The 23,836-nt window shown below is 43.2% G+C and overlaps 2 protein-coding genes across 2 annotated transcripts; one reads left to right on the top strand and one right to left on the bottom strand.

Annotated features, from left to right (window-relative positions):
* Positions 1-4,301: 4,301 nt before the first annotated feature.
* atp1b1a (ATPase Na+/K+ transporting subunit beta 1a) lies at positions 4,302-11,568 on the top strand. Its single transcript, XM_068725318.1, has 6 exons — positions 4,302-4,576; positions 6,828-6,956; positions 9,131-9,286; positions 9,411-9,595; positions 10,260-10,346; positions 10,423-11,568. Exons 1-6 carry the CDS (start codon positions 4,483-4,485, stop codon positions 10,678-10,680), a joined length of 909 nt encoding a protein of 302 aa, XP_068581419.1. The 5' UTR covers positions 4,302-4,482; the 3' UTR covers positions 10,681-11,568.
* Positions 11,492-23,651, bottom strand: nme7 (NME/NM23 family member 7). The gene is made up of 12 exons (XM_068725316.1): positions 23,520-23,651; positions 22,227-22,328; positions 21,822-21,988; positions 21,151-21,261; positions 19,940-19,990; positions 18,562-18,769; positions 18,378-18,483; positions 16,023-16,087; positions 15,348-15,416; positions 15,116-15,217; positions 11,776-11,883; positions 11,492-11,631 (listed from the first exon to the last, which is right to left on the bottom strand). Exons 1-12 carry the CDS (start codon positions 23,520-23,522, stop codon positions 11,599-11,601), a joined length of 1,125 nt encoding a protein of 374 aa, XP_068581417.1. The 5' UTR covers positions 23,523-23,651; the 3' UTR covers positions 11,492-11,598.
* Between the last annotated feature and the right edge of the window lie 185 nt (positions 23,652-23,836).

Here is a 23,836-nt window from a genome sequence, read left to right as displayed (position 1 = left end):
TATATGTATATATATATATATATTGATTTCTGTGGAACAGGCGGATGTTTGCTTCCCTGTCAGACATCTTGTTCTCTAACAGAACAGAGGAACACTTCAGGGTTCTGTTTCCTGTTTGGTCTCCGTCTCGATGTCGTTTAATGGAATCAGTGAATGTTCATGTAACTGAGCCTCAGAGAGAAGAGCTCATCACTCACTGATTCACAGCAATCAAATCAGGAACTACTTCTCACGTCTCTGTTAACTTGTGAAGCATGTTGTAACTTTAAACAGGTCATTTATAATAGAATAGTATTTATTCACCATTAACTATTAATATTTAATGTATTCACACTGACTCAACATGATGTGACGTGTTAAACTGGTGTTAAATTAGAGGAGGAATGAACTTAATGTAACTGAAACATAGTTATATTATGATGAGTGTCTGTTTGTGAGTCAGGCTAGCTGGCTAGCTTAGCATAAAGACAGGAAACAGGAAACAGTTGTGACTGTTTGTGACGTTGATCCAGAAACAGAATAACACACTGAATGATGAAGATGCTGAAGAGTTGATCAGCTGCTTCTGTAACAAAATAATGAGACGAGCTCAGACCTGGGATCAGCTGCTCCTCTTCCTCTCCTCCTCTTCCTCTCCTCTTCATCTCTTCATCTCCTCCTCTCCATCTCCTCCTCTTCATCTCCTCCTCTTCCTCCCTCTCTCTGTTTGGACTGTGATGTTATGAACTTTACCACAGCAGAGGATTGTTGTTGTTATTGTTGTTGTTGTTGTGATATTCTTAACTTACGTTAACATAAACAACATATTCTGTTTTATGATCTTAATCTGTTCAGATGAACAAACGCACTACAGTTATACTCCTCTAAATAACCAGCTATTTAGTTTTCCTCCTCCTCCTCCTCTTTCTCTTCTTCCTCCCCCTCCTCCTCCTCCTCTTCTCCTCCTCCTCCTCCTCCTCCTCCTCCTCTAATAACTCTTGAACTGAGACTCTGGTCATGTTTTCCAGGTGAGGACTGAGAACAGAGCAGCTTCTGTTCATGAAACATGAATGAGGTTAAAAACATTCATGATGTCATTTCATTAATCTTCATAAAGAATGTTTCTAAATCAGACGATATATATATATAGATATATGTATATATATGTATATATGTGTGTGTGTGTGTGTGTGTGTGTGTGTGTGTGTGTGTGTGTGTCTGCTGCTGTTTGCTAACGAGCTGCTCATAAAGTTTCTTCAAACAGTTTGTTGGAGGAGAACCAGCAGCACCAGGACTTTCACCGGTTGTGAAGCTGCTCGTCGTCCCTCAGACTCAGTGTTGTTGACGAGCAGAAGTCCGGATCTCTTCTCCGCATACCAGACCCGTCCACAGCCCGGCTCAGAATGCCGCACCTCCCGGTCGTCTTGGCAAAGCGTCCATCTCTGTCAACAGAGGGCCGCTGTGTTATCTCTGCAGGACCAACAGAGCTCCACAGGAGTCTATTACACTGTGTACTCATGATGGTGTGAGAGCAGAGCGGCTGAAAACAAGTTCACCAGCTTCTACTGACCAGAACATCTGCTGCAGGACCGCTGCTACACCTCATGTTCATTATTAAACAGGTCAACTATATACACATATATACACATATATATATATACACACATATATATATATATATATATGTATATATATATATATATATATATATATATATATATATATATATATATATATATATATATATATATATACATATATATATACTGTATATAAGAAAACTAACTGTTTTATTATTATTTATTTGTATTATTATTTATTATGTTTTACTTTTTATGTTTCTATTAATACTGTATTATTTATTATTTATTAATACTGTTGTTGTTATTATTTATTATTTTATTTATTATTACAGTTGTTTTTGTTGTTATATTTATTATAATTTGATTTATTGTTGCTCTTGTTGTTGTTGTTGTTGTTTATTGTGAAGGGGTCCTGGACATGTGATGATATGAAGAGTATTTGAGTCAGAGGATCATCTTCTACATGAAGAGTCAACATCTGTCTCTGAACATCAGCTCCTCTTCTTCCTCCTCTTCTTCTTCTTCTTCTTCTTCTTCTTCTTCTTCTTTTCTACTTCCTTCAGTTTCTCGTCTTCAGAACTGGGTGGTGAGTTCATGAAGGAGACCAGTTAGCTCTCACTGGGCGTCGCCTCCACTGATCCTATCACAGCTCACCAAGAACACTGGTAGCGTAGCGTAGCTTAGCGTAGCGTAGCAGCACACGATGCTAACACTTCCTTCATCCTCTGAGTGTGAACACAGTTACTGGATGAACTTGTTCTGCTCTGTCTTTATAAATAAATAAATAAATAAAATGTATTATTATTGTTATTGTTCTTTGTTTATGATAATCACAACATTCATATTAAACCCATGCAGCTCACTCCTTATTATTTGTTCACAAGTACAGAACAAAAGACAGATGTATATCAGTATTTAACGTTTCTAATGTGCAACAAGTGTCTTCATATCTGGACGTCTGCAACGTTTCCTGCTGTGGGACCAATAAAGGACTTTCTTATCTTATCTCTGCTGAACTGAAGGAGCAGAGAGAAGACACCTCTTCAATGTTCTAACTCACAACATCAATAAACTGAGAGGGGCATGAAGTGTGAACCCGCCCAGTGATCCAGATCCACCCGACGTCAACAGCTTTCATTCACAGCAGGACGGTGGTTTGTGTGTTAACAAACACAGCGAGACAATAGACACAGAATACAGCTGCTCAGAACCGGTACTGACAGGAACCAGAGAAGAAGGATCAACAGCCACACTTACTACTGACTCCTCAGATCTCATCATTCTAATGACACACATCACTGAATATTAAACACTGATGCTTCAAATGAGATTGTATTCTGAAATAAAACCTAACATCATGTATAAATGTTGTGACTCTGCTGCCTGTGTCACGAGTCCTGACTTAATAAACAGGTTAATAGTAATACTTCTTACTTCTGTAAACAACGTCTTTATGTTTTTAATCTTACACAATGTTCACTTCTCAGCACACACTCGTCATTTAGTGACTCATGACCAAGTGACACTGAGCACCACACAGCTCCTCACCAAGTGAAGGAAACAAGTAAATAAGGACGACTGGTCACCGCAAATCAAGATGTTCCTGACTGAACAAAAGACAGTCTGTCGCTCTTCATGTTGAATGAATTCCCACCTCACTATATTATTTACAGGTGATTATATAGTTACAATAACTAGGTTCTATCTATCATGTGGACACGTAAACAAAATATCATGATTAAGCTATTCAGAAAGAAAAAAAGTGTCCTCTTATTTCACCGTATGTTCTCCAGCTTAGCATCCTCTCACTATGACACGTTTAACAGACCTTTCATGTGGTTTTATGTTCTCTTACAGCTACACTTCTGTTGACCGTAGACGTTGATATCTCCATTGTGTCTCAGTAAATTTAGCTGAAATTAGCTAACTGCTAACTAACAATATGACCTGACGGGGTTTAAAATAAGTTAATTTAGAGTTAAAGTACTTTACAAACAAGTGGGGCTGGGCTGTATGTACAGCCGGCAATAACCAACTGTTGGATTCAGATGGTGATTCCCAACCAGGGTCAGGCTACTTGTACCTCGGGGGGTTCGTACTCTGCAGTTAGCAACAAGTAATGGATCGGTTGAAATACTTAGCTAAAAGTAGGCAAATAATTAACCAGTAGAATAGGAAGAAGTAATGGATAAACAGTTTAAATGTTTAGCTAAAAGTAATGGATGAATGGTTAGAATAATTAGCCAAAAGAAGGCTAATGGCTAACTAGCAGAAGTAGTGAGCTAAAGATAATGAATAAATGGTTGAAATAGTTAGCTAAAAGTAGGCTAATACATTAACTGATCAAATAGTTAGCTAAAAGTCATGAATTAACAGTAGATATAGTTAGCTAAAAGTCATGGATTAACAGTAGATCTAGTGTTAATCCATGACTTTCAGATAGCTATATAGTTGTGTATAACAGTGTATAACAGTGTATAACATACGGTTCATCCACATTACAGTTTGGGAGACTCTAGGGACCGCAGTGGTTTCCATGACACCATCATTTAAACGTTCGTCTGTAACTGTTGGCCATTTTATCTTTTTCGTGTCTGTACTTTCAGCCAGAGGAGCAACCCCTCCCCCTACACCCCTCCTTCGTTTTCCCGCTTACGCGGAGGCCGAGGCCGGCTCGTGATTGGCTGAGCTCAGCCCCCCCTCTTCGCGGGGTATAACTTATTACAGGACTTTTCACAGGCGGAGCCGGCGTGTCTCTGATACATACATTTATTGTGTGCGGTTCTATTAGAGGAGTACGGTACGAAGCTGTCCTTTCGCGTTTCCTGTCGGGGACAAGTTAACAAGCGGAGCTCCACAACGAACTAACCGTTAGAACCGTTTAAAAACCGTTAAAACCGTTAAATCACGTCAACCGACCATGTCGGCGAACAAGGACAGCGACGGCGGCTGGAGGACATTTGTGTGGAATTCAGAGAAGAAGGAGTTTCTGGGACGAACCGGGAGCAGTTGGTGTAAGTCTTTAATTCACCTTTTACAGTTTATGTCTTCATGGCGGCACTAAGTCAGAGGAACGAAGATGGAGGTTAGAGAAGGAGAAGTGTGTTTCCTGTGTGAACTAACAGCACCTGTTAGATATCCGACATGCTGCGTCGTGACTCCGCTTTTCAATGGAGGCGACAAAGAAGAAGAAGTTGTTCTTTGTTTAAATCTCAGTAAATAACACGACACGTGCTGACGAGCTTCATGCCCACACGTTACAGGTCGAGTGAAGGTTCGAAATAAAACCAGGCGGAGGATTTAAAACGCAATTAAGTCTCGCTGTAAATCTCAGTATTTGTTCGGTTTCGGGGATTCAGGTCGTGAGTTTGGACGCTTTGCTTCAGTGGTTGATCGTAAATGATTACTGAAGGCGTAGTCCGGATCATTCGATCCATTAATCATTAATACACGTCCTTTAGGAAAAGGTCACGCTGAAGGACGGACCGCGGTGGGCCCCGGACTCTACGTAGACCCGGACTCTCTCCCGTAGACCCGGGACTCTCTATAGACCCGGGGACTCTCTGTAGACCCGGGACTCTCTGTAGACCTTTAATGGGAGAAAGTTGTTCCTCTGGGTGGTCTACAGGTCTGTGTGTTCTAGTGTCCCGGTGAGGACTCGAGGAGGACCAGAGGACGGTTTATCCTCACAGTAGTGGTCTTCATGTGGCTCCTTTAATGCGTTAAACCGGATCATTCGTACCCGGGTTCAGTACTTTCAGGTTCATTTTGATGGGATCACTCGGCTCCACGTTAAACTCCCGTTAAACCGTTCATCTGATTATAAACGGTGTAAATCACGGTGGATTGTGCTGTAGACGCTGCCCGGTAACACCGTAACACGGTAACACGGAGCTGATCACGACTCACGAGTCTCCAGAGCCGCCCCCCCCCCCCCACACACACACACACACACACACACTAACGACGTGATTTTTTATTCTCAGAGGAGTCAACGGCTCTGGTAGCACGTGTGTCTCCATGGCAACACGGTTTATAGTTCTAAGTTACAGGAGCTGAAACATGAGATTAGTGTAGTAATACTTCTCCTCGTGTAGTTATACTGCATCTACTACTACAGCCTGAGAGTGTGTGTGTGTGTGTGTGTGTGTGTGTGTGTGTGTGTGTGTGTGTGTGTGTGTGTGGGAGGGGGGGGGCGATGTGTCGCACCAACTAAAAAGAGGGCGATGTTGCTCTGTGAAGCAACAGGTCGGTGTTTGTCCTTGAGTTGCTGAAACCTTTAATAGAAGAAGAAGAACAAGAAGTGAATGTGTTTGTCTGAAATGGAGCAGAGACAGACAGACAGACAGACAGACAGACAGACAGACAGGTGTCTGTCCTCCACCACTTGATAAATGTGCCGCAGAGCCGCCATGCAGCAGCGTCTGGTGGGGGAGGTGCTCCATCCTATCTGTCTGTGTGTGTGTGTGTGTGTGTGTGTGTGTGTGTGTGTGTGTGTGTCTCACATGATGCAGTGAGACCTGTAGAGCTGTAACACCTTTAACACTCGTTACCGTGTTACCGGACGACACGGTGTTCCCTCTGAAGATCACTGCATGAGAACACAGAGCGACTCCTCCAGATCGTCACCGTGAAGAAGCGCGCTGCATGAGAACACGCCGTGTGTAGCGTCCCTCTCAACAGGTGCGTCACACAGGAGGCCTGCAGCGGCAGGTGACGAGCAGCGGCCATGTTGGAATATGAAAAGCGGGACGACGCCTCTGCACACATTAAACACTGTTAGAAACAGAAGATCAGACATGTGGAGTCCAACCGGTTCTCTACCCGCCAAACTAGTTTCACACTCGCGCCTCTGGACAGGAAACTGTCAGTGGGACGACATGTTGGGAAGGTTCCACAACAATAGTGAACACACCAGGAAGTGTGTGTGTGTGTGTGTGTGTGTGTGTGTGTGTGTGTGTGTGTGTGTGTGTGTGTGTGTGTGTGTGTGTGTGTGTGTGTGTGTGTGTGTGTGTGTGTGTGTGTGAGAGACTCATGCCTCCTGCGTTGTAGAATAATTGGAGTCAGTTTTAAATGAGGTCCTCCATGGAGTCACTGTTGTAACGCGTCTCCTGTGTTTCTCCCTTTAATGACCGATGATACCTTCATGTTCGTTTATAACCGCTCTGCTGCTCCTTCATGAATGAGTGAATGTTCAGCATGTTTTCTCCATGAATGATGGAAACATGCATCATGCTGGTTGTAACCTGGTGGTCTGCTCTGCAGTGAAGATCTTCCTGTTCTACGTGATCTTCTACGGATGTTTGGCCGGGATCTTCATCGGGACCGTCCAGGCTCTGCTGCTCACGCTCAGTAACTACAAACCCACCTACCAGGACCGGGTGGCCCCACCAGGTAAGAGACCGTCCCCCTGACCTCAGATCAGCTTCAGCCATTTTGTCCTTCACTGCCCCCCCCCCCCCCGTGACCTGTGGTGGTGTTAGTCAGTAGAACCACTCGGTCTCAGCTCAGACCTCTAAGCTTGTTTTTCTGAAGAAAAAATCCTAATCTGTGAATAATCAAACGGTCTCATTCTGAGCGCCTGAAACGGCTCGGCACATGTTGACCCTTCAGCAGTGTTCATGGACCCGGTTCTGTTAGTCTCAGCCTTGTGTGGACAGCAGACTGTCTGTGTTCATGGACCTGGTTCTGTTAGTCTCGTAGACAGCAGAGCGTAGTTAACTCTGGATAAAGGAAGCAGCAGCAGTAGTTAGCAGGAGTAGTTAGAGCAGGAGTAGTTGGCTCTAGATAAAGGAGGCAGCAGTAGTTAGCAGCAGTAGTTAGCAGCAGTAGTTGGAGCAGGAGTAGTTAGCAGCATTAGTTAGCTCTAGATAAAGGAAGCAGGAGTAGTTAGCAGCAGTAGTTAGCAGGAGTAGTTAGCAGCAGTAGTTGGCTCTAGATAAAGGAAGCAGCAGTAGTTAGAGCAGCAGCAGTAGTTAGAGCAGCAGTAGTTAGCAGCAGTAGTTAGCTCTAGATAAAGGAAGCAGCAGTAGTTAGAGCAGCAGTAGTTAGCTCTAGATAAAGGAAGCAGGAGTAGTTAGCAGCAGGAGTAGTTAGAGCAGCAGGAGTAGTTAGAGCAGCAGTAGTTAGCGGCAGTAGTTGGCTCTAGATAAAGGAAGCAGCAGGAGTAGTTAGCAGCAGTAGTTAGCTCTAGATAAAGGAAGCAGCAGTAGTTAGCAGGAGTAGTTAGAGCAGGAGTAGTTAAAGCAGCAGTAGTTGGCAGCAGTAGTTGGCTCTAGATAAAGGAAGCAGGAGTAGTTAGCAGCAGGAGTAGTTAGCAGCAGCAGCAGTAGTTAGCTCTAGATAAAGGAAGCAGCAGTAGTTAGCAGCAGGAGTAGTTAGAGCAGCAGCAGTAGTTAGAGCAGCAGTAGTTAGCTCTAGATAAAGGAAGCAGCAGTAGTTAGAGCAGCAGTAGTTAGCAGCAGTAGTTAGCAGCAGTAGTTAGCTCTAGATAAAGGAAGCAGCAGTAGTTAGAGCAGCAGTAGTTAGCTCTAGATAAAGGAAGCAGCAGTAGTTAGCAGCAGGAGTAGTTAGCAGCAGTAGTTAGCAGCAGTAGTTAGCTTAGCTCTCCTCTCACTCTAAAAGTTTCCATTGTGACAGAGTGGGGGAGGGGTGCTGCTCACACAACAACACGCTCACAACTACAGCAACAAACACAACGATCCAACAGAGAGGCTGCTGGGAGAAAAAAGAGAAAGGTTTCCTCTCCGCTCTGTTCATGCCACGCCTCAACGAGGCCTCCAGCTCTGTGGAAAAGTACAGAAGACTCAATGCAGAGACACTTTGACTCTGCTTATTGTTATCAATAAATACACTTTCAACGCTTTTAAAAATCAATACTTTACTTTATTCATTTTTAAAAGACTCTTTCATTTTGAACATTTTAACTCTTTTAAGAATCCATATTTTTCATTATATTAAACCCGTTTATGTCTTCAGGTCTGTCTCTCTATGTCTCTCTATGTCTCTATATGTTTCATATGTTTTATTATAAGTGTGTTTATGTCTTCAGGTCTGTCTCTCTATGTCTCTATATGTCTCTATATGTTTCATATGTTTTATTATAAGTGTGTTTATGTCTTCAGGTCTGTCTCTCTATGTCTCTATATGTCTCTATATGTTTCATATGTTTTATTATAAGTGTGTTTATGTCTTCAGGTCTGTCTCTCTATGTCTCTCTATGTCTCTCTATGTCTCTATATGTTTAATTATAAGTGTGTTTATGTCTTCAGGTCTGTCTCTCTATGTCTCTATATGTTTCATATGTTTTATTATAAGTGTGTTTATGTCTTCAGGTCTGTCTCTCTATGTCTCTATATGTTTAATTATAAGTGTGTTTATGTCTTCAGGTCTGTCTCTCTATGTCTCTATATGTTTTATTATGTGTGTGTTTATGTCTTCAGGTCTGTCTCTCTATGTCTCTATATGTTTCATATGTTTTATTATGTGTGTGTTTATGTCTTCAGGTCTGTCTCTCTATGTCTCTATATGTTTCATATGTTTTATTATAAGTGTGTTTATGTCTTCAGGTCTGTCTCACACGCCGCGCTCTGAGAAATCTGAGATTGCGTACAAACTGTCTGATGCTGAATCTTACAAGAAGTATGTGAGCGCTGTGGATGACTTCCTCGCCAAGTACGACGACGTCCGGCAGGCCGACCAGATGAAGTTTGAGGACTGTGGAGGCAAGTGTGAGCCAATCACAGAGCGGCTGCTGTGTGAGCCAATCACAGAGCGTTGATCCTGATGATCTCTCATTGTTGTTGATATGTTGTTGTTGTTGTTGTTGTTGTTGTTCCCTCTGCTCAGACGGTCCTCAGACCTACATGGACCGAGGCAGCATGGACACTGACCTGGGTCAGAGGAAGGCGTGTCGCTTCAGCCGCTCTCTGCTCCACAGCTGCTCCGGAGAGAGCGACCCCAACTACGGCTTCAAGGAGGGGAGGCCCTGCATCATCGTCAAGCTCAACAGGATCGTCAACTTCAAGCCAAAGGTCGGTCCAACGAACACGGAGAGCTTTAGTCTGGAGACGACGGTTCATGTTTTCATCTTCACGGCATCTGAAAACATGAGAGAACCGATTCACTGCAGCTGTTAGTGCAGCAACCAGCAAGGCAACGCACAACAAGGCCAAAGGATTCGTCCTTATGTTGTCTCTGATAGTCTAACTTCAGCCCTCTTATGTCACTGTCCACCAATCAAACCACAGACGACACTCCTGGTCTCCTCATGGTGTCACGCTCTCATGTCTTCATCTGGGTCAAGATAACCTCAACATACATCAACACATGGAAACACGGATGTAAAGTTAAACATGTGAACCGTTAGCTGATGAAGAATCAGATCACAGGTTCTTGGTTCCTTGTGTCACATTTTGAACGTAGCCTGAAGTCCTCATTGATCCCATTGATCTGTGAGGGACGTTAGCTAACACTGGCGGCGGCTACCGCTGCATTGTGGGTAATGTAGGCAGCAGATCGTGTCATAAAGAGAGGATATCTTGATCCAGTGGACTGTTTATTCACGATACAGTTATTAATATCACAGATTGATAATCACATCTGTGCTGGTTTATACGCTCTGATGTGCTGCGAATGAACGCATTGCATCATGGGAAACGTGACCTCACACTCGGGATGTTCTCTCTCTGGTTCCAGGCTCCGACCGACAACCAGTCTCTCCCAGAGGCTCTTCAGACCAGAGGAGCTCAGCCCAACCTGATCCCCATCTTCTGCAAGAACAAGGTAGGTCCCTGTCCGAGCTCAGTCATTGTCAAAGCGAGGAGCCGTTGAGCTGAAACCCTCCGTTGGTGTTCCTCAGAGAGAGGAGGACGCGAGCAAGATCGGAGAGATCAAGTACTTCGGTCTGGGCGAAGGCTTCCCCCTGCAGTACTACCCGTACTACGGCAAGCTGCTGCACCCCCAGTACCTGCAGCCGCTGGTGGCCATCCAGTTCACCAACCTCACCCTGGACACGGAGCTCCGCATCGAGTGCAAAGTGTACGGAGGCAACATCGGCTACAGCGAGAAGGACCGCTACCAGGGACGCTTCGACGTCAAGTTCACCATCGCCTCGTGACCGTCTCTCACTTTGACACCGACACATTGTAGAGAGAATAAAAGAGTTGAGATAAACACCACTAGTCTTTGAACATTCATCATATACAGGACCTACACTTAATCTGTGTGCTTTACACTAGCTTCTCCATGTGTGTGTGTGTGTGTGTGTGTGTGTGTGTGTGTCTCTCCAGGGTTAGGATGTAAAATACAAGAGTAGCAATAGCAAATATTTATTCTATTGTACATGAGAATATTCCTCGAGCCATGTGTTCATCTATTACTGTAACTCCACTACTGACGTGTAGCTCTTTGTGTCCTCAGTGTTTCATCCTGAAGGTGTTCTCAGAGTCCTGTTGTGATCCGTCTTATGTCCGCTTCAGTGGTCCAAGGTGTGTGTGTGTGTGTGTGTGTGTGTGTGTGTGTGTGTGTGTGTGTGTGTGTGTGTGTGTGTGTGTGTGTGTGTGTGTGTGTGTGTGTGTGTGTGTGTGTAATGTGCTCTAACTGAATACTAGCATGGTACTCTGACTGATCCATGGAAGCGTTCTTCTTCTGTTCTTCTTAGCTGGTAGCGTAGAGCTTTGTGGGTCATCTCCAACTCTGATCTGTTTCTGCTGGAGACATCACGCCACGTGATGCAACTTACTATTGAATGTTTTAACCATTTTCATGGTGGAAGAATTTTATATTTATGCAGTTGTACATTTTTTTCAAAGTGTAATGTATGAATCAAAAAAAACCAAAGTCGCTGGTCTAAAAAAAAAAACCCCACAAAAAAACATGTTTGTTGAGCCGTCGAGGCGTTCCGTGTAATGACATGTTTAGTCGGTGTGTTCAATGTTGAAGATCAAACACTTTATTTAATCTGCATAAGGCTGAAACAATAAACAGAAACATGAGTCAACTGTCACGTCTTCTTCTGCAGCTTCCTGTCTTCTTGTCACGCGTCCAGAATCTTGAAGAAGTACTGGACCTGAGAACAGAAGAGAGTTCTCGTTCAGTCTCCAACAAACGCCTCTTCTGTCCGACTCGCTTTGTTCTCACAGTGACGTCGTTGTTTCGCGGGGTCTGGGGTTAGGGGGCGTGTCCTTCTGAGGGTCGGGCGACGCCCACTCACCTCCAGCACAGCGTCCTCGGGGAGGTCTGTGACGTGGACGGCGTTCTTCACTTTGTCTCTGCCGTACAGCGCTCGCAGAGACGAGGGACGGAGGTGTCTGGAGACTTCCTGTTGAAGGACAACGTGATCGGTAGTAACTAAGTACTTTTACTCAAGTACATTCATCTGACCGCTTCAGTTCATTTAGTCACAAAACAAAGAGTTTATCTGAAGCTTCCTTATGAATCAACTGAACGATTTTGATCAAAGTTACATTTTAATTCATTCAGTTTATTGGGTTTTATTTTGACTTAAATACTTTACCTCCTGACGGACTGTACTCGTAGTATTTCTACAGTGTGGTACTAGTACTTTTACTTGTAGTATTTCTACAGTGTGGTACTAGTACTTTTACTTGTATTTTCACAGTGTGGTACTAGTACTTTTACTTGTAGTATTTTCACAATGTGGTACTAGTACTTTTACTTGTAGTATTTCTACAGTGTGGTACTAGTACTTTTACTTGTATTTTCAGTGTGGTACTAGTACTTTTACTTGTATTTTCACAGTGTGGTACTAGTACTTTTACTTGTAGTATTTTCACAGTGTGGTACTAGTACTTGTACTGCAGTAGAGGCTCAGAGTACTTCCTTGTTATCAGAGTGATAAACATGGAAGTGAATGTGATGACACGTTCAGATGGACTTGTGAACATCCTGTTCTGTGATGACTCAGCAGCTGGTCATGTGACCTGTAGACAGGAAGTGACACTTCACACTGAACAGTGAGACGGACCACCAGCAGGTTCTGTTCTCATGAATAAATACTACTCTGTAGTTTTGTCTTTAATGCAGCTAACGTTAGCTGAATGTAGGCATCTAACGTTAGCTACCTACATTAGCTGAATGTAGGTAGCTAACGTTAGCTGAATGTAGGCAGCTAACGTTAGCTGAATGTAGGCAGCTAACATTAGCAGAGTATAGGTAGCTAACGTTAGCTGAGTGTAGGTAGCTAACGTTAGCTACCTACATAAGAGCACGATGACCAACGAGAAGCAGACGGTCGATGGGAGTTTGTATAAAACTGAAGAACAGCTGCAAAGAGAAGTCTTTCTGTCACAGTTCTCTGGGAGAACACTACCGTTCTTTGTCCACTGGGGGCGCAACATGAGGGTTCCTGGTAGCTGCTTTAAGAGTGGAGAGCAGAAACCCGACCGGAGGTTCATTACTTTGACATCAATGAGCTTGTGACCTGGAAATCATGAGACAATTAACTGGCTTCCTGTTCTGTGGGAGTAACCTTCTCATTAGAGTTCACATCACGCACCATCACAGCCCTGCACCACTGGTTCACACACACACACACACACACACACACACACACACACACACACACACACACACACACACACACACACACTTCTCTCTCTCTCCATCATTTCATGTGATCAACTTTAAACCAATCAGAGCTTCACTTTAAAGTTTAAAGGCTTAATGATGAAGATCACGATTATAAACTAATGTGAGACTCTACGTCCACAAATCACTTTAAACAACAAGACATGTTTAAAGTGAAACACATGAACTCTAGAACACATTGTGTTCACATCTGTAGTGTGCGCGTGCGCGTGTGTGTGTGCGTGTGTGTGTGTGTGTGCGTGTGCGTGCGTGCGTGCGTGTGTGCGTGTGTGTTGACCTCTGACGCCTTAAACAAATATCAAGTGAACACGAGTCGTTCAGCTTGAAAACGTCTCAAATGAAGCTCAAAATGAATAACAGGAGAAGCTGCTTCATTTATTATGTGCAAATATGGGTCCTGATTTTAATAATATTATTAAAATTATTATTTGTTATTAATAATCACATAGATTTTCCATCTACGCATTCAATTTATTTAAATAAAATATTTTTATATGATATTTATGATTATTTATATAAGTGATTTATTTAACACACTATCTATTTTACTTCATTGTCGAGCAGTCTGAGCTCTAAAGGGTGTAATATAGTTTTTTCTATTTATTAATATGTATAAAATGTCATTTTTCTGTGAACATATTTTATATTAAAAACTCAATTTAAAAGGAGGACGAATACATTTTTCACCACATCAGTGGGTCTTCTAAAGGACTTAAAGAGGAACTAAAGATGAACTAAAGAGGAACTAAAGAGGAACTAAAGATGAACTAAAGAGGAACTAAAGAGGAACTAAAGATGAACTAAAAGAGGAACTAAAAGAGGAACTAAAGAGGAACTAAAGAGGAACTAAAGAGGAACTAAAGATGAACTAAAGAGGAACTAAAGATGAACTAAAGAGGAACTAAAGAGGAACTAAAGATGAACTAAAGAGGACTTAAAGAGGACCTAAAGAGGAACTAAAGAGGAACTAAAGATGAACTAAAGACGACTTAAAGAGGAACTAAAGATGAACTAAAGATGAACTAAAAGAGGAACTAAAAGAGGAACTAAAGAGGAACTAAAGAGGAACTAAAGAGGAACTAAAGATGAACTAAAGAGGAACTAAAGAGGAACTAAAGAGGAACTAAAGATGAACTAAAAGAGGAACTAAAAGAGGAACTAAAGAGGAACTAAAGAGGAACTAAAGATGAACTAAAGAGGAACTAAAGATGAACTAAAGAGGAACTAAAGAGGAACTAAAGATGAACTAAAGAGGACTTAAAGAGGACCTAAAGAGGAACTAAAGAGGAACTAAAGATGAACTAAAGACGACTTAAAGAGGAACTAAAGATGAACTAAAGATGAACTAAAAGAGGAACTAAAAGAGGAACTAAAAGAGGAACTAAAGAGGAACTAAAGAGGAACTAAAGAGGAACTAAAGAGGAACTAAAGATGAACTAAAGAGGAACTAAAGATGAACTAAAGAGGAACTAAAGAGGAACTAAAGATGAACTAAAGAGGAACTAAAGAGGAACTAAAGAGGAACTAAAGAGGACTTAAAGAGGACCTAAAGAGGAACTAAAGATGAACTAAAGAGGAACTAAAGATGAACTAAAGAGGAACTAAAGAGGAACTAAAGATGAACTAAAGAGGACTTAAAGAGGACCTAAAGAGGAACTAAAGATGAACTAAAGATGAACTAAAGATGAACTAAAGAGGAACTAAAGATGAACTAAAGAGGAACTAAAGAGGAACTAAAGAGGAACTAAAGATGAACTAAAGAGGAACTAAAGATGAACTAAAGATGAACTAAAGAGGAACTAAAGAGGAACTAAAGATGAACTAAAGAGGACTTAAAGAGGACCTAAAGAGGAACTAAAGAGGAACTAAAGAGGAACTAAAGAGGAACTAAAGATGAACTAAAGACGACTTAAAGAGGACCTAAAGAGGAACTAACTACTCACCGGGTCAGCAGGTCCACAAAACCTCCTGAAGGCCTGAGGGGCGTCAGTGCCTTGGATCTCCAGAACCATGCAGGGTCCAGAGCACAGCTCGGTCACCATGTTCTGCAGGGAGAGAAACCACACGTCTCTGTCACAGGAGACCCATCACAGAGCACCAACAACAGAACCACGGGTTCTCTACTCACAGAACCACAGGTTCTCTACTCAACAGAACCACAGGTTCTATACTCACAGGGTACTCGGTGACCACGCCTCGGTACACCTCGTAGAACTCTTCTGCGTTGGCCCGGTCCACATTGAACTGAGAGGAGGAAAGATTATGAAATATGAAGAAAGCACAACATGAAGGAATGTTTATTAATCAAATGTAAGTAGTGTGTTTGTGTTTACGGGTCACTCCAGAGTTCAGGCTGTGAGACTTTATTTCATCCCATAAATAACATCAGGACTCTGTGTGCGGCGACACATGAAACCTGATCGATCGATCGATGTCCTGAGGCCAGAGACAGAGGACAGGAAGAGGACGGATACATGAGGCCACCGTCAGCTCTGGTAATGAGGTCAGCCGGTCAATACGGACACATAGTGGTTACATGAGGACAGACACGAGGACAGAGACACGAGAACAGAGACAAGAGGACAGAGACACGAGGACAGAGATACGAGGACAGAGACAAGAGGACAGAGACAAGTACAGAGACAAGAGAATAGAGACATGAGGACAGAGACAAGAGGACAAAGACAAGAGGACAGATACAAGAGGACAGAGACAAGAGGACACAAACATAAGGACAGAGACACAAGGACAGAGACATGAGGACAGGAAGAGGACAGAGACACGAGGACAGGAAGAGGACAGAGACACGAGAACAGGAAGAGGACATGTTGTTCTTTTTGAGTTTTTTACCATCTGAAGAGCTGAGATGTTAAATCCAGCCTCTGAGATGGAGTTCAGGATCTTTCCCGTCAGACCTGAGAAACACATCAACTCTTCATCATATTTATTATCTAGATTAAATATTATTATATACATATATACATATATATGTGTATATGTATATGTATGAATGATACATGACTCTTATTGACCCTCAGGTCGTCTCCAGACAGACAGTGAAGGTCAGACTGCAGACAGATGAAGATGAAGATGATGAAGGTTATTCTCGTCTGTGTGTAGCTCTGATGAATTTCTCTCTTACTTCTGTGTGTGTGTGTGTGTGTGTGTGTGTGTGTGTGTGTGTGTGTGTGTGTGTGTGTGTGTGTGTGTGTTAGGTAAGTAACCACCTCTGTGCCCACTCCCCCCACCAGCTGGTGCTGTTGCTAGGAGACCCAGTTCTGGGCGCCTGGCAACAGAAGCTGCTCTACTCTGAGTGATTATCAGACACGACTCTCTATCAGCGCTGTGATTGGCTGGAGAGCTGGAGTGTAATTCGGCCTCCAAAATGATCTTCAACACACACACACACACACACACACACACACACACACACACACACACACACACACACTCTCACTCTCTCTCTCTCTCACACACACACACTCTCACTCACACACACACACCTAGGCGTGTCAGGGTTCCTGCAGGTTTCAACAGGTGACATGAAAGACGTTTGTACTCATTTTGTATTTGTATGAAGCAACGTTAGCATGAATGAAAGACTAGAGGCCGTCTTGTGATTGGCTCACAGGCTGGAGGAGTGAAACGGCTCCTTCACTGCTTCCTTGTGCCCTCGCTGTGACCTCATCCACCTGCATTGTGATCTGAGCGACACTCCTTAGGTTAGCTCCTCAGGTTAGCCCCTCAGGTTAGCTCCTCAGGTTAGCTCCTCTCCTCAGGTTAGCTCTTCAGGTTAGCTCCTCAGGTTAGCTCCTCAGAGTAGCTCCTCAGGTAAACTCCTCAGGTTAGCTCTTCAGGTTAGCTCTTCAGGTTAGCCCCTCAGGTTAGCTCCTCAGAGTAGCCCCTCAGGTTAGCTCCTCAGAGTAGCCCCTCAGGTTAGCTCCTCAGAGTAGCCCCTCAGGTTAGCTCCTCAGAGTAGCCCCTCAGGGAAGCTCTGGGACGCTTTGTTTAAACTGGCCTATGGATCGTAGCCTGAGCCTCTGCAGACGGCACTGTTAGCACTGTTAGCACCGTTAGCACTACTAGCACTGTTAGCTGTGATCCACCGGCTCAAGCGTCGCCATGTTGAGAGCCGTTGAGAGGTAATCGAAAATGCTCCCAATCTGGTATGTCGCTCCTTTAAGGCGACAACAGCTGTTTAAATGATGTCAGTTGAACCACGACGGGCTCAGACTAACTGCTGGATTCATAATGTTAGAATGTTTAGATGAAACGTGCTTCACCATCGAGGAGAGATCTGTCGTGGCAATTTGATTTTAATAGACGTGAACAAAACTAAGAGAGATTTCATCACTCGTGTGGTGAAGAGTCTTAAAACACAACAGCTCATTCAGCCCTGCAGCCAAACAAAGAAGCGTTCACCGGGTCACGCTCTCACAGAACCTTCTCACGGCACACATTCAGACTTGTCCCGGCAGGAGAAGCAGCAGCAGCAACAACATCAACGGTGGCTTGGTTCCATGTAGGTGTGGCTCGATCACCGGCACACCTACAGTACATACAGGGCTTTTATTTAGACGGGGTCAACATGTCCCGCCAAAGGTCTTCACACATGGATCCATCTGCTGGATCCTTTTAGTTATGCTACTTGTGTTGCTACTTGTGTTACGACAGCGTGCAATGCGTGCTGGTATATTCACAGCTTCAATGGACTACATCTAGCATCAACACCGATGTTCTAAGGAGACTTAAGAGACTGCATGCTGGCTCTGCTTTGAGCTAAGTGCTAACACGCTGGATGCTAACCAGGTGTCCCAGTCATGAAGCTGGAGTAGCAGGTCACGTGACCGGGCGGTGGCGCTGTAGAAGAAGAGTCCTAAAAATAGAGAAGAGAACACAGAGAGCTCAGATACTTGATGGAAAGTGAGCCGGTTCCAGATCGGATAGCGGACTGAGGAGAAGCCCTCCAGATCAAACGAGTCCTTCAGCTCTCTGTGAGCACATTTCACAGGTCACAGCTCCAGAGGCATGCCCCCCCCCCCCCCCCCCCCCCCCCCCCCCCCCAACACACACACACACACACACACACACACAGGGATCAGATTTAGGGATTTGGAAAAACCCAGTGGCCCGATGTGGTCGGCCTCACTCAGGAATGTGTCACCGCGGTGATAATAAGCTCCACAAATAGAGAGCGGTCCGTACCTTCTGATACAGCGTGAGGTTTGATGATGCAACACGTGCAGTCCGAGTACGTGGCCGTGTTGGAGGGACCGCGGCCGACGGTGGACGGGAAGAAGAACTCCAGCTCCTGATGGAGGAGAGGGAATGAACGCCGTTAACGTGCATCAATCAGAACACCAATAAAGCGCAGGTTTCACGCTCTTACTCTTGCCGCTGCAGCCAGAGAGTCGGAACCGTGGCCGACGTTCTTGAGGCCGTCGGTTCCAAACCGAGCTCGGACGCTCTGCGGCGCCTCCTTCCTCGCCGCCGAGGAGTCGGCGGGCCCCAGGAGCCTCCTCCAGATGGACACGGCCCCGTCCCCCATCAGCTCCAGGGCCACCACGGGGCCCGAGGACGCAAACTGGACCAGGTTACTGGAACAAGGTAGAACATGTTAGTGGAGCTATTTCATTTTATTTTATTTTATTTATTTTATTTAACATTTTTAGTTTAGTTTAGGTTAGTTTAGTTCAGTTCAGTTCAGTTTAGTTTAGTTATTTAGTTTTTGCACAATTTAAACAATAAAATAAAAATAAACAAACATAACAGAGATAAATAATATCTCAGTGCAGGAAGAAGCAAAAAGCCAACTGGGCTTATTTGAAGTCTCCACCTATATCATTTAATTTAATTATAATATTAAAGCTCCTCTGGTACCGACTTACATACCATCAGTCCAACAGTCCGTTAACACTTCTATTTATTTATGTGAGATTTGTACATAATAGTCTTCTGCTGCTTCACATAATAAACTGAGCTCATAGTCAGAGAACGTCCAGTTTAATGTGTCTGAGTGTGACTCTGTGGTTCTGTTGAATGTCTGAGTGTGACTCTGTGGTTCTGTTAAGTGTGACTCTGTGGTTCTGTTAAATGTGTCTGAATGTGACTCTGTGGTTCTGTTAAGTGTGACTCTGTGGTTCTGTTAAATGTGTCTGAATGTGACTCTGTGGTTCTGTTAAGTGTGACTCTGTGGTTCTGTTAAATGTGTCTGAATGTGACTCTGTGGTTCTGTTAAATGTGTCTGAGTGTGACTCTGTGGTTCTGTTAAATGTGTCTGAGTGTGACTCTGTGGTTCTGTTAAATGTGTCTGAATGTGACTCTGTGGTTCTGTTAAGTGTGACTCTGTGGTTCTGTTAAATGTGTCTGAATGTGACTCTGTGGTTCTGTTAAGTGTGACTCTGTGGTTCTGTTGAATGTCTGAATGTGACTCTGTGGTTCTGTTAAGTGTGACTCTGTGGTTCTGTTGAATGTGTCTGAATGTCACTCTGTGGTTCTGTTGAATGTGTCTAAATGTGACTCTATGGTTCTGTTAAGTGTGACTCTGTGGTTCTGTTGAATGTGACTCTGTGGTTCTGTTAAATGTGTCTGAGTGTGACTCTGTGGTTCTGTTAAGTGTGACTCTGTGGTTCTGTTGAATGTGTCTGAATGTGACAGTGGTTCTGTTAAGTGTGACTCTGTGGTTCTGTTGAATGTGTCTGAATGTGACTCCGGTTCTGTTAATGATCCGTCAGCTCTCAGCCGGCTAATCATTGACCGGCACTCACTTGAAGAAAGGCTTCGACTGATGTTCCACATAAAAGTCTGCCGCCTGCCTCCTGTAAGGAGAGAGGAACCGTAGAGTGGAGTTAATGAGTGGCCACCTTATCTCACCTGATTCTCTGAAACACAACGAGCACAGAGACGCTATTTCACTTCTTCAGAGTTAACGGTGGACTTGGTGTCGAAGGTTCTGAGTATTAAGATTAAAAACAACATTTTACCACAAACACCAAAACACAATGATTCCAGAAGGCAGTGGTAGAACCTCAGGAGGGTTTTATTCAACAGATAACAATGAGAACGTGTTTTTACACTCAGGGTTTTATAACAGAAACAGCAGCACTAGTTCATTCGTTCACTAGTTCACTCGATCACTAGTTCACTCGTTCACTAGTTCACTAAATCACTAGGTTACTAGTTCACTAGGTTACTGCTCATGTTCACCTCATGTTCTGAAGCCGCATGTTCTAAAGCCTCATGTTCTAATCCCTCATGTTCTAAAGCCTCATGTTCTGAAGCCTCATGTTCTGAAGCCTCATGTTCTAAAGCCTCATGTTCTGAAGCCTCATGTTCTGATACCTCATGTTCTGAAGCCTCATGTTCTGAAGCCTCATGTTCTAATCCCTCATGTTCTAAAGTCTCATGTTCTAATCCCTCATGTTCTAAAGCCTCATGTTCTAAAACCTCATGTTCTGAAGCCTCATGTTCTGAAGCCTCATGTTCTAAAGCCTCATGTTCTGATGCCTCATGTTCTGAAGCCTCATGTTCTGATTCCTCATGTTCTGAAGCCTCATGTTCTGAAGCCTCATGTTCTAATCCCTCATGTTCTAAAACCTCATGTTCTGAAGCCTCATGTTCTAAAGCCTCATGTTCTGAAGCCTCATGTTCTGATGCCTCATGTTCTGAAGCTTCATGTTCTGAAGCCTCATGTTCTGATACCTCATGTTCTAAAGCCTCATGTTCTAAAGCCTCATGTTCTGAAGCCTCATGTTCTAATCCCTCATGTTCTGAAGCCTCATGTTCTGAAGCCTCATGTTCTAAAGCCTCATGTTCTAAAGCCTCATGTTCTAAAGCCTCATGTTCTGAAGCCTCATGTTCTGAAGCCTCATGTTCTAAAGCCTCATGTTCTGAAGCCTCATGTTCTAATCCCTCATGTTCTGAAGCCTCATGTTCTGAAGCCTCATGTTCTAAAGCCTCATGTTCTAAATGTTCTTACCAGGTGAGCGTGGTCATCTTGGCTTTGGTCACCATCAGGTTGGAGGAGTAGATAGACTCCAACATGTCTCCCATCTTGGTGACGACGTCTGGTTTTATCAGAGCCAAAGTTCTGGAGAAACGGATCATCAGTGAGGAACAGAAACACTCAGAACAAAGAATCAACCCTTTGATGTGTCTCACCTCACTCTTTAAATATATATAGTTTTATATATATACATCTATATATATATAGATATATATATATACATAGTTATATATAGTTATATATATATATATATATATAGTTATATATATATATATCTATATATATATATATATATATATATATATATATAGTTATACATAGTTATATATATAGTTATATATATATATATATATATAGTTATATATATATATATCTATATATATATATATATATATATATATATATATATATATATAGTTATACATAGTTATATATATAGTTATATATATATATACACTCACAACACGTTTCCTTTATATTATATATGATATTATAACACTGAGGACAACGTGAGGAGGTGAATTATGTCTGGATTATACGTCTTGTTATATCAACATTATTAATGCTGATATAACATAAGCATTGTGAGCCACAGCTCCAGGAGACTACAGGTGGTGATTCATGTGTTCATCAGGTTGAACTACCTCTCTTTCTTGCTGCCCAGTTTGTTGGCCGTGTATTGATCTCCGTACTCGATCAGGTTCAGCTGTCGGGAGAAAACGTTCACTCGGTTCCCGACGAACAGATCCTCCTGATGGAGCTCCTCGTACTTGGTCCTCCTCAGGAAGGTCCGCTGGTTCTTAACGTCAAACTGAGAAGAACAACAAACTTTACTCAAGTTCAGTAGATCTTTGACTGAGTTCACACAGACACTGATAGATTCTGTTTGATTGTGTTTAAATACTCTGACTGCAGTACTGTGATCTGTTGATAGTACTCAGGTCTACAGCTCCATGAGGTTTACAGGGATCTCTAGAGATCAACTGATGGAGGAGCCTCAGAGAGCTGAAGCATGTGACCGATGGAGCTCAGCTGCACTCAACACTCACCATTTCCACCGAGCTGTCTTTGGGGTAGTACAGCAGCTGGTAGCGCCGCAGGAGACCCGCGGCCGGGTCGAACCACTCGGTGAGGAAGGCGTAGCGGTCCTCCTGAAGGAGTCGAGGAATGAGGACACAAGGAGCCACAGAGAGGAGACGTCATGTCAACACAGACTGCTGTTATAGATGTGTGTGTGTGTCACAGAGAGAGAGTCAGGTTATGAGAACGCTGAGCGTGAAGTTCAGGTTTGGTGCACCAGACGTTCTGGTCCTTCAGGTTCAGACCCAGTGGTGGTATCGGGGTCCTCTCGTCCTCCCGTCTCTGTGTTCATGATGGAGATCTCCTCGTTCAGAGACGTGAGTCTGGGTCAGTTAATCACTTCACAATAACGTCACTCTGACAACACAGCGTCTGTGTTCTCTGGGTTCTTACGTAACGTTTCAAGTCTCTGGGTTCTTTTAAAGACGTGAAGGAGGTTCTGTTACTCTCATGGACGGTCTGGGTTCTGACACATTCAAGGTACAAGGTTTCAGGAAATGTCTTGTTACCATGGCAGCTATCAGTCAGCTGTTTGTCGTTGTGATTTTACTAAAAGAGTCACGTCAACCCTGTCCATGGACACTAATACAACACACACGTCTCCCTTCATTTAGCTTTAACAGTAGAGTGTGTGTGTGTGTGTGTGTGTGTGACTGTGTGTGAGTGTGTGTGTGTGTGTGTGACTGTGTGTGTGACTGTGTGAGTGTATGTGTGTGCTTTAACATATTTGTGAATATGCTAAAAAAAGAGATTTCACTGCTTTTAACCACCTAGACTCTACTTTATTTACTAACATTATCACACTTTAACACAATACATTATATTGTTTTTATTTATATAATAAAGAATTACATTTTTAGCCACCTAGCTTAGCATAACATACCGTAGAAAACACTAACGACTCACAACACACTCGTTATGTTGATTTAACGCTTATTTAACGGTTGGTACGTGAACGTTACAAACAGCTGGCGCTAAAGCTAGCTACTCAATGCTCAGCTAACGTTAGCTAGTTAGCTTAGTTAGCTTAACGTAGTTAACTGTGGCTGTAAAACTGGCTTTAAGTTGCTCGTTAATGTATTTGGCCGTTAATGAGTCTTAACGTTGTTGGCTAACGGGAGGCGAATGTGTAACGTTAACCGCTAACTGTTATGCTAACCTAGCTGCTAGCTTGTGTTAGCTACGCTAAAGGTTACCGAACAAACTCCCGTTTTTGCCCAAATTGAGCGTCGTTGTTATTGAACGAGGAAACATGAACTCACCATTTCGGACAAATCGACAGAAAGTGTCGCTAGTTATTGTTAAACGTCCCGACACAGTTTTCAGCTAAGCTAAGCTAAGCTACCGTTAGCCATCTGCGGGCTACGCTTCGTTTCTATAGTAACCGTGACAAGCCACGGTGCGTTCAGGGTACACTCATAAAGAAGGAAAACGACCAGTTCAACATTTACCAGTGAAAACACCTTCATTCATTCATTCATTAATACATGTTAAATCAGCATTGACAACGTTAGTGAATAATTACTGTAACTTAAACTACAACAATATAAATACTGTGCAATACTACAATTATTCTGTC

This window comes from Cebidichthys violaceus, unplaced genomic scaffold (genome assembly GCF_023349555.1).
Source record: "Cebidichthys violaceus isolate CVI_PGR_0920_01 unplaced genomic scaffold, fCebVio1.0.p SCAF_35, whole genome shotgun sequence".
In the NCBI taxonomy this organism is placed as follows: domain Eukaryota; kingdom Metazoa; phylum Chordata; class Actinopteri; order Perciformes; family Stichaeidae; genus Cebidichthys; species Cebidichthys violaceus.
This window is presented reverse-complemented; position numbering and strand designations above follow the sequence as displayed.